General features: G+C 39.7%; 1 protein-coding gene across 5 annotated transcripts; it reads right to left on the bottom strand.

Moving 5' to 3' along the window:
• Positions 1 to 346: 346 nt before the first annotated feature.
• On the bottom strand, positions 347 to 10,791 carry LOC131235425 (peptidyl-prolyl cis-trans isomerase CYP40-like). Of its 5 annotated transcripts, none has more exons than XR_009166123.1 (10): positions 10,410 to 10,790; positions 7,026 to 7,526; positions 5,909 to 5,996; positions 5,738 to 5,790; positions 3,683 to 3,787; positions 2,722 to 2,797; positions 2,041 to 2,078; positions 1,881 to 1,954; positions 1,213 to 1,315; positions 347 to 717 (listed from the first exon to the last, which is right to left on the bottom strand). XR_009166123.1 is itself a non-coding variant. In XM_058232627.1 (9 exons), exons 1-8 carry the CDS (start codon positions 10,578 to 10,580, stop codon positions 1,901 to 1,903), a joined length of 1,086 nt encoding a protein of 361 aa, XP_058088610.1. In that variant the 5' UTR covers positions 10,581 to 10,791; the 3' UTR covers positions 347 to 717; positions 1,881 to 1,900. The 5 variants fall into 5 exon arrangements, 1 of the variants encoding a protein (XP_058088610.1); XR_009166124.1 differs by having other exon boundaries at positions 1,213 to 1,256; XR_009166125.1 differs by lacking the exon at positions 347 to 717 and adding an exon at positions 739 to 890.
• Positions 10,792 to 11,429: the final 638 nt, after the last annotated feature.

Raw genomic sequence — 11,429 nt, 5'->3', positions numbered from 1 at the left:
TGAATGCACCCTGGGCCCCCAAATCAGGCCAATCAACTCATCCGGTAAGCCAAGCTTGAAAATGGACAAAATCACCAAATGATTGCATTGGAGGGGGATAGAAGTGAAACAACCCGTTATGTAGATCTGCCTGGTTTTTGAAGAGGGCAAGTTAACATAGCCTCACCAAAAACGTGGCCAGATCTGCAATTGGAGCACATGTACACTAATTCACCATTAAATGCAAATCATAGTAGCAATTCACCAGATCGGTGCTCTCGATCCACTTGGAAGAGACTAAAATTTTGTCCAACCTAACGTTCTGAGAAGTCTTTCATTCCACACACACACACACCATCCCACTTGATTTCTGTGCATGATTCCTGAGCCTCAGACAGGCAATGGAGTCTAAAATCTAAATGATGAACAACTTGGAGCTCATTTGACCCACATTAGCATGTATGCCTGCAAGTAGCATATAATCCTACTCATGCCCCAAGCAGTGGGCGGGCGGGCCAAGAAAGACAACCATCATATGTTTGACTTCTCTACAAGACCTTTACCATTACAGGCAAGAAAAACTGAATATCAAAACTGTCCACTTGACTGGGATAAGAAGATCAAAATTGTCCATTTAAAACTAAGTTCTTTCACACATTGCATGAATGGTACAGCAGATGATTTGGCAACCAAAAGGGGATCTGGAATTCTTCCTTCGCCCCATTAAAATGACAAAACCTGCACCAATTGAAAAGATCATCAGAAACATTAAACTGATTTTTATTTCTATTTTTTTGCTACAGCCACATTCACTTATACAGGATGATGATCTACATGACAGTTCAGCAATCACGTGGCCACATGGGAATCCAAGTCATGCATCAGGTGGGCCCCACCAGTTTGCATGTGACCTGGCCCAAAAATCAAGAGTCTACACATCAGGAGGGCCACACGTGCACAGAAACAATGGACAGGCATATAAAAGATGCCAATGTGGACAAATGCCAATGGTGCATGTACATGGGACAGAAGCTATGGAGTGAAAAAAAAATGCTAATGGTCGATATTCATGTGGGGACCAGACTAATTTTTGAGACAATCCAGACTGGGCCCACCTGACACACTGCAAAACAATCCCACAGACATGAACCACGTAGAAGTGAGACTTAATCGAGAAGAGTTATAATAATTTACAGACAATGAATAGTATATATGCAACAGGAAATTAAATACCTGTACTCTACTAAAGCTAGTCAATTGCCTGATATGGAGAAAGCCTGAACCATTCGACCATATAAACATAAGAGGGCAGCAGATTAGAATTTTTGACATTGGCCTGTATTCCAATTCCAAGAAGAAATCACAGTCAATATCAATTAGTATATCCCAATTTTGCACAATGATACTGCCATAAATCTTAACAGCAGACATCAGAACAAAGACCAGTACTTTGAGTGCAAGTCTCATGTTGCGTACGCTATTTGTAGTGTAGTGTATGGTATGCAGCATGTGGCATATAGCCGATGTAGCATATGCAACAGTTAAGATTTTGGCTCTATACATTGGTGTTGAGCACCAATTGGAAGACGGTAGTGACTCATCCTCCGCACACATTGCACTATAGCACAGCTATCCAGGCCATTCAAACTGTGAGTCATATCGTGGGTAGGCCAAATTTTTGGGGCATCCCATCATCACAGTGAATGTTTTTTTTGCTGTTTTTTGTACTTATTTTTTTACTATTTATTATATTTTTCTCATTCTTTTAATTAAAAAATAGAAGTACCTTGTAGCTTATGCTACACGCTATAGATGGCTGAATGCTACGTTATATGCTACATGCTATTTAAAACACTGACCAAGACATCAGCAAAACAATTTCTAGAATGGTGAACACATACCTGGCGGACCATCTGGATGCTTATTTGAACATTCTGGAATAAGCCTTTCTCTCCTGATCACGCCTATCAGCAATCTGTAACCCATTTCAAGCTTTCATAACCATGTGAAGAACTAATGTACAGTACCATAATGTTTTGCAATTGGGATAGAACATCCGACCTTCTTCCTTGCAGCAGCAAGCTCCTTCTTTATACTTCCTGAAAAAAAATGGCATAAATTAAGGCAAGTGCAGAAATAAATAGTTTAGAATTAGCAGGTGTATAACAACAGCATATTAAAGTAGAGTGCCTCTGGAGTTTTATGTGATCCTGTATACCAATCAAACCGAAGGGGAAATTTTGTAGGATAACTTTTTTTAAGCAATTCTATAGGATCTCTATAAGACCAGCCATGCTCTATGGGTCAGAATGCACAACACATTTATAAGATGTACGTAGCTGAAATGAGGTGGTTGGGATGGGTTTGAGGTGAGATGAGGAAAGATGGATTTAGAAATGAATGCTTTCAAGAAAACTTAGAAGTAGCACCAATAAGTAATAAGATTGGGCAAAGTAGACTTAGATAGTTTCACAATGTGCAACGGACCAAGAACTGTGCCGTTTAGGAGTGAGTCAGTTCAAGAAGAAGACCCTAAAAGGGCAAGTAGATGACCCAAAAGGACATGGGTGGAGATTATAAGAAAAGAATTGATGACCTATGGTTCAACTGAGGACATGGTCCTTGATAGAGTGGAATGGCATAACAGGATTTGTACAGCTGACTCCAATTAGTTGGGACAAGTCTTCGAAGATGAAGATGGTGATAACAATAGCATTTTGAAACAAATATCAAACAACTGACCATCATTTGGCTCCAACTCTAATGCTTTCTTGAAGCTCTCCACTGCAGCATCTACATCATTAAGTGCCATGTATACCTGATGATAAAAACAATATATAAGCATCATGAACTCCCAATTGAAACATCTGAAACATGTTTGAACAATATAACATTAAAAAAGAAAAGGTCATATCTATTCCATTCAATTCAAATAGATGTCTCGCACATTCCCATAAACAAACCAAATTCATGAAGCCTCTAAAAAACTACAGGGTGTTAGCAGACATGCACACGCATTCATGCTGCACTGGAATTACAAAGAGAATCCTGAAAGCACCTTGGGAGAAATAACGTCAGTTACAAACCATCATCCCCCACAACCCCATGGAGAGAACTTTGGCAATCAGCTTGTAAAGACCACCACCCAATTTGCCAGTATAAAATCCTTCACCCACCTCACTCTTTAGGAATGCGATGGTACTAAACAATGGAACCTTTATTAATATGCCGACTTCATGAAACTCATAACCACCTTGATAAACTCAAACTGACCACATCCCAGCATATTGAACAAAAAGGGATAGTATTTACAGTGAAATCTGCAGCGAGTTTGCTAAATATTTGAAGCAAGAGTTCCATTACCATACAACCATCAAAGGATTCAAGTCTGAAGATACTATTATGTAAGATGCATGTCAAAAACTTCCATTGCAGTAGCTTTTTATCAAATAAGAATCCATGTATCCCACTCAGATATTTGTTAGTCAAAGTGGATGTTCCTATTTCTTTTGATAGGTAACAACAATTTCATTAAGATCCAAAGACAAGTACAAAAATAGATGTAACTATCAACTGTTTGTAAGTTTTGCATGTATAATAATGTTACTCTGAAAGGCACTGAGTAACCATGAACTAGACCTGGCATTCAGAGTACAAGAATTCAATTAAGTGGTAGGTTCCTGTCTACTTAGGAGATACTAACCTGACCCTGGCGAAACAAGGCTTTGACATTACCCTCTCCTTCACGCATTGCAAAGTCTGTGTCCAATAATGCGCCTTTTAAATCTCCTAATTTCAACTTACAAGCCTAGACAATACATCAAGTATTAGACAGTAAGATACGCAAGGCCCCTAACACAGAGATACAGTATATAATAGTAAATTAGCATCCTGCAGGTAAGCCAAAGCATGTGCACAAAAACACACACAACATGAAAACAGCACAAAGTTTAAAGACAACCAAAACTCCAGTTTGGAACATCCAATACTAGCTTTTGGAAGCACATCAAGTAGATAAAACATCATGCATGATGCAATCTCAGTTGCGCGAGGCAAGAGCAAAAGCAAAGTTGAGGCAAGGGGGTGTGTGTGTGTGTGCGCGCACGCGTGCTAATACCAATGGTTCCCAAAAGTTCGGGAATTGAAAGAGCCTAGGAACCACCAGCATAAAATAATACACACTGGTCCACATGTATGTGGGGTCTGTGAGTGTGTGCGCGCGTGCTAAATATAGAAATATTATACAGGGTGATTTCATATAGGATGTCTAGATTTTAAAATGATAAAAATAATATTCAAATAGAAGGAAGTTGGATAGGCCAAAAGGTTGATTAGGTTAAAGATGACTTGGCGGAATCAAATTGGTAGTTAGCAGAAGGTCATAGGAGAGCTAGAAAGATTGGAAGTGGGAGATGGAGTAGGGAAGGGGATGAGGATGGTAGCAAGATTCCACAGGAGCAGCAGCAAAAGGTTCCTACAAGGCTGCAACTAGAGATTTATCAACATTTTAGGTGGCATGAGCAACTATATTCATGTCCTAAAATGTTCACTTGTTTACTACCATATGATGTATTAAAGAGATTTTCCTGTCAATATTTGAAAACCATGACAAGAAAATGTGTTCCCACAAAAGGAGCTTTTATAATATAATAAAGGAGATTAACACAGTAGTGCAGGAAGAACCCAAATAAGGTAAGAGTGCCGCCTCTCTACAATACACAAGAGAAGGTTATTTATCAATCAGGGCCATCCATTTAGTATGCTCTATAATGGATGGCTTATGTTCAAAAAACACTTTTATTACACAGTTTTATCCATTAATTTTCTTTGGAGGCTACCAAGCAGACGGACACTGACTGTTTGACCGCTAATGATTGTAACTATTTCTTTGGAGGCTACCGAGCAGACGGATAGGATCATCTGATCTATATGCATATTTTAGACCATTTTTCATCAGCAGTAGAAGAAACTTGATGGATAGTCCCAATTCATATATCGACTTTCCTCGTGCGCTGGTCAGAAGGGTCAACCTCAATCATCTGCCTTAACTAAGGTTGTAAAGAGAAGTGGGCGACGTGAGCTTGGGCTGTGCTTCGGAAATACCAGCATGCTTAGTTTTGGTTCAGATATAAAAGCCAATCTTGAGATTGGACAAGGCCTAGACATTGCTATCTTATGATGGATTGAATATGGGTTGACCCCAGCCATTCCCACTAACCATCTAGATTTAGGAAATGAAGTGAGACAATTAAGATTCTTGAAAACTAGGTGACACTGAGAAGTTGATGAATTCAAGAGAGACGGGGTAGAGACTTCGAAAAGAAAATTAGAGGTTGTAGAGGTTTTTCTAGGAAAGTCGATCCGAGAGAGAGAGAGAGAGAGAGAGAGAGAGAGAGAGAGAGTTTGATGCAAGGGAAAGAAGAGTGGAAGAGAGGCAATTGCAACTTGATCTCTCTCTAACATGAGTTCAAAACACATTACATCCAAACTTCTTTGATTCCTATTATCCAGAGTAGAACACCCCTTACCGCTATTTCAGATCCATTGTCTCTTATTTTCAGACATTTTAACATTCTTCAAAGTATTTTCAGAAACTAGTTTGACATGGACAGTTTCCAAGTAACTCAACTGCATCAACTTGCTCACACCTTAAGGCAAGTTCTGAATTGATTTTGAGATTTTTAATATTGTTCACAAGACGCATCTACTGACAAAGAATTCCTCAATTCCACCTAGTGGTCGATGGGAAAATGCTTACAGAGCTATTTGTAAATATCTGTGACTTCGTCTTCCTCAAATGAGAACTCTTCTCTGCACAACCGCAGAAATTACAAATCAAGCAGGAATAGAGACAGTCATCTGTAACAAAGCTAGTCACCGCAAATGGTTAAACCAGAAAAAGAACGAATGGAGAGATTCAATAGATCACCCTCATCAATCTCTTCTTTCTCCCAGCAAACATCCAAGTAGCGCAATGCTTTCCGATACTTTTTAAGAGCCGTTTTAAAATCTTGTTTCTGCAAACAGCCATGGTAAATAAAATAAATAAACCAAGTAGAATGACAGCCAACGATAGCAAACAGATAAAGATAGATCCAGTATTAAAGCCAGAGTAATCTTCACTGAAAGATATTATATAAGATATTATATGGTGATCAATCAGGAGGAATTGTGTTCGTCTTGTTCAACCCAGCAATGGTAAAGGCAGGACCACCTTTCAGTAACTCTATTGATATGATAACCCAGCCAATGATGAGATGAGCCATCCACTAATCTCATTCTCAAGTATTTGATAGTAATAGGTCTCTGACAAAAATGGAAAATTACAACCAATGGTCCACATTTAAAGGGGAAGAAATCAACAACAGTGATCATCTGATGGGAAAGATTTTGGATTATCAGCCATCCACCACGGGGCCCACCATATGAACATTTGGCCGGCAGGAAGGTGGGTACCACCAGTACATTCCTCGGGACAATTAAATCTCAATCAAGAATCATATATTACATCTTTAAATGAATGAAAGTAGACCATGATGGTCATGGCATTTGTTGGTCAAATATCAATTCAGGGTGAAATACCATGCAGTATGTAAAAGAAAGAATAACTATAGGTTCTTGGTGGCCAAGTTGGAAATAGGAGATAAAAAAATGCCATTCTGCCCAACAACTGTACATCCTGAGGTGAAGAGCCTAGCAAGCTTCATCATGGATGGAAGATTCCCAAAATGCTCCCCAATGCCACTGATAACTGTATTGGTCGATTTGTAAGCCATCAACTGAATGAGTAGAATGAATCGTCTGATCAGGGAAATATTGAAGCACAGCTCATCCCATGGTGGGTCCTAAAAGATATATGGCATGGTTCCACATGCACCACTGCTGGGGAGCAAAACCTGTGTTTCATTGAGCATCATAGAAAACTCCCATATTGGGAAAATATTAAACAAAAATGAAAGGTAACACCAACACCACGGATCAGTCCAGTATTGCAAAACAGAATCTCACAAGGTTAAAAGCTCAAGACTGAGAGTTCCATAGTTCACCTTGTATTGATCATTCCCTAAAGCTTTGATTGACTCTACAGCATTCATCCACCAAGATATCTCAGCCGACTTCTCATCTAGATCAGCAGGCCAATCAGGATATGTATCACCATCGTTGAAGAAATTGGTAATGCCATCATCTTCACCTTCAGGAATTTCCCCACAGTCTACAATCACAACATCAACTGTGGGACAATCACCAGGCTCAGTGGGGGTGTGCTCAATGGAACGAACGACCCCCATGCCTTTAATTATTTTCCCAAACACAACATGTTTACCATCAAGATGTGATGTCCGGGTGGTGGTAATAAAGAATTGAGACCCATTGGTATTAGGTCCAGAATTAGCCATCGATAGCATTCCTTTCCTTTCATGTTTCAACTCAAAATTCTCATCCTCAAATTTCAACCCATAAATGGATTCTCCCCCGGTGCCATCTCCGGCAGATATGTCGCCACCTTGTATCATAAAACCTTTAATAACCCGGTGAAAACGGACGCCCTGAAATGAAAGTTTTGTTCTTAATAGCAAGCTAAGTAAGACAAAACCCGAAACAAGTTCTAAACTAGAAGAAAGGAAACATGATTGATAATGAGCAAAATGCAGCCCCAACAAATGAATTTCTTACTTCCAGCCTTATCCATGTATGAACCTACAGAAAAATATTGAAATTTCTAAACCGCTAACTTTTAAGATGATTGATCTACCCTGGGCTCACAAGTTGAATTGAAACCATGAGCTAAAATAGATGGTGGATACAATTCTGAGTTGGGAAGCTCTTCCTAAGATGTCCATACTGAATAAATTTGTGGACAACAGTATGTTGTGCTCGTCATTTTATCCGTCATCATCTAAGCCTTATCCCAACTATTTGGGGTCAGCTACACAAATTGTGTTCCACCATTTGTCAAGATTAATGATAGAAGTAGTGCTGGAAGTTTGATACCTGCTGCCATCCTGATGTGAATATCCTTATCGACGGGCCGGATGGCATATAAGCATCACAGTGGACCCTAGCAAGGTTTCAATGGTGGGCATTTCCATCCCACAGTCTCTTCTGGTCTGGCCCACTTGGGTTCTAAATCTGATTGATTTTCAGTCTCAAGTCCTAACATAATATGGCAAAAATGATGAACCGAGTGGATGTCACAGTGAGCCCCACATAACATTTTGTTACATCGGCTACGGAATTGGATTCGTCTTTTTAACTGTGACAGCTCAAAAACACATTATCTGCATGCTTTTTGGGTAATCTTGTATTCATAGTAACATTCACACATTGGGACCACCTTTGTGGTTTATGTGGAATCAAAACTGTTCAAATACTCTACTACCTAATCTCCACCATAAATACCAAGTATCATCTTGATCCAAAATTCAGGTCAGAAACACCACAAGGAGAAATATTAGGATGGGATGCCCAATATTAGTTATGTGTAGGGGGCACACCATAGTGTTTATAAGCCATTCAATCCATTCCTCTAATTCCCCTCATCAGGATGAAAGAATTAGCCAAAAATCACATTATTCCGACAGTCAGGTGGGCCATAGCACGTAAATTTAGAGGTTTTAGGTGGGATTTTATGGGGTGGCCCACCAGAGCATTGAATCAACCCGAATTTTGGAAGCAAGGCCAAACAAGTTGTGCATAGGTGGAAAACGTGGATTTCATGCACACGGAGCTGTTTATCCTATTCTAGTGAAAGTAACCCCAATAGTTACCTAGGCAAGGTTGCAAAGTGCCTTTTTATTCACTATTACCATTTTTTTGAAAACGGTGTAGTCTACATATATAATTAGTTTTCTAGAACTTTTTTCTTCAAAATTTGACTTGCATAGAAATCTTCGGAAAAAATAAATAAAAATTCAAGAGTGGCGACCAAACAGGGCCTTAGTATTTCCATATGATCATCAGCAATGTTGCCTAAACTGCCAACATCTTGTGTTCTTTTGTTCCAAATTATGTGATACGGATTGTGTGTCATTTGTGATCCAAATCGCTCATCTTACCAGCCCGAAATTATGGTCTGCACTCTTATTATTGATTACATATTTACATTCTAATTAAAATTTATATTTGGATTTACTCTTTGATTTATGCGATATCAAACATAATAACATATACAAGATGCTAAGCATGAAAGATTTGTATTGGTGACATTCGTTATTTCATATAGAACTGTGGTACAGATGATGCCAGAAAGAGTGGAAAAGAATGAAAATCTCGCTGCTGATCAATTTGTGATACGTGAATGGGAGAAAAATCCAGTTCATTTTTTTATATTATGTATACTCGGTTGTATTTCCCAGGGCGACCCGCATAATCCTACAGTCCTATGCTAACCGTACCATGTAACTGATCCCATACCATGTACCAAATTAACCCTCGATCTGGGTAACAGTGATCACAAGTATCAACAGGTCTTCAGTTTGAATAGGCAGTCGGGACCATGGTTTGATGATCCAGACAACCAAGCTCGCCCCACCATGGATGGACCGTCCCTGAAAATCTCGAAGATAAAAGTCCTAGGTTTTCAGTTGAATGTGGACTTTTGCTTAACCTTTGCTTAGTTGTCTATTTGTGGGCCACCAATCTAGGGATTGTGAGTGTCCAGCCAGAATGCTTTTTGTAGCAAGCTCCATTTATGCAGGGGCCCACTGCTAATCAGATCAACGACATTGATCAACAAGCCAAGGGATCCACTTGTATGGACTAGTGGATTATGACATTGTAAACACTGTAAATATAATATCCCATCCTTTATTCACCTTAGATTGTTCTGTAATCAAATATTGTTATGTATTATTGATGAAGGAATTATATGATCCTCAACCCAAGGATGTCCAGACAGTATCCTCAAGTTTTCAGTTTGTACAAGTGGGGCCCATGGTTCAGCAAACCAAAGCATAGGTCTATTGCACCCGATCCTGGATGGACCTGCCCCAAAAAACACCCAAATTAAAAGATCCTAGCTACCAATCGCGGGCCTTTTTCATGTCAATGTGGAACTATTGTCTATTTGCAGGCGACAAACAGGAAGGTTAGGATTGTCCTATCATTGAGATTTTGGGGCCATGGCCTATCAAACCAATGTTTTAGGTCAACCAACCTTGGTCCCACGTGTACAAACTGACAGCTCGAGTATGCCATGCATTTCCTCAGGTCGAGTATCATATAATTCCCTTTCAAGTCCCATACCAAATCCAAGATTGAATCTGACATTGAAATCTGGAAAAAAAATGCAAAAAATTAAAAGAAAATATTTTCCTCGAAATCGCATAATTTCCAAAATGATTTGAGGAAAAAGGACAGCAAAAACCACGCCGTGGTATTTCAAAAATCCGAAAGGCATTGCAGTCAGATAGAGAGAGAGAGAGAGATGCCTTGTAATGGAGAGGAACGCCAGTGTTAGGGCCAATGCCCTTCTCGCCCGTACAAAGAGCTCTGAAGTTTTCGGCCGTTTTGGGGACCACGTCGCTGTAGAGCTCCACCACTATCCGCCCCTCCAACTCCCCTCCTATGCTGATGTCGAAAAAGCACCGTCGGTTCCCCATCTCTCTCTCTCTCTCTCTCTCTCTCTCTCTCTGTAACTACGCTTCTTTGAATCCCGTTCTGTCGAGAACGGAAAACAAAACCCTAATCCCGCTGCTGACCAGTGTTCAAATCAAAAGCCTCGTATTTATGACGGGCTGTCGCTAACTTGCGCCGAGGGGACTTTGTTGTAACCGACCCACTTTGCTTCTGGCGGAGGTTTGCTCGAATTTGATTCGTAGCAACTTTAACCTTTTGAAGCTGGGCCGTCTTCGAATGATCCAAACCGTTTAAAGGATAAATCTCGATGTGGGTATGAAAGTAAAATTTCTCAAATTTGACTTTCTTAGCCATTGGAAATTTGGCTCTATTGCTTTAAAAATGGACGGTTAACATTACCTTTGTGTTATAAAATAGATAATATACTCAATCTGATAAATTTTTGTACTATACCCAATCCAATCGAAGCCCTATCACATGATAGGTTTGGATTATTGAAAAGAAACCTATCCTAATGGCTAAAGTTCGGACATATCAGAATTGCAAGCAAACCTCTTCTGTGACGAGTGATGACGCTCTGGAAGACGTACAGCTTTCGTTCAAGCTGATATTTGTGTAGATCGCAATGCGTACCAAGTAACTCATTACGCTCTTATTGTAGTAAACTTTGTTTACTGAGTAAACTTCGCTGGGCCCACCATGAATATACGTGTTTTATCCAAGCTATCCATCGATTTTTCCATCTCATTTTAGGGGTTGATCCCAAAAAATGAAGCATATCTAAAGCTCAAGTGAACCATACCAAAGGAAACAGTGGGAGTAAAGATTTCCACCATTGAAACCTTTTAAGGGCCCACAGTGATGTTTATTTT

The sequence above is a fragment of the Magnolia sinica genome, chromosome 2 (assembly GCF_029962835.1).
Source record: "Magnolia sinica isolate HGM2019 chromosome 2, MsV1, whole genome shotgun sequence".
Lineage (NCBI taxonomy): Eukaryota > Viridiplantae > Streptophyta > Magnoliopsida > Magnoliales > Magnoliaceae > Magnolia > Magnolia sinica.
The sequence above is the reverse complement of the archived record's forward strand: the minus strand, read 5'-3'. Positions and strand labels throughout refer to the sequence as shown.

Coding starts and splice junctions, on each gene's coding strand:
- LOC131235425 (XM_058232627.1), bottom strand. CDS start 10,580: ATGGGGAACCGACGGTGCTTTTTCGACATCAGCATAGGAGGGGAGTTG. Junction 7,527..10,409: donor GCGTTCCTCTCCATTACAAG/GCATCTCTCTCT, acceptor CTTTCATTTCAG/GGCGTCCGTTTTCACCGGGT. Junction 3,788..5,737: donor AGATATTTACAAATAGCTCT/GTAAGCATTTTC, acceptor TGTATTGTCTAG/GCTTGTAAGTTGAAATTAGG.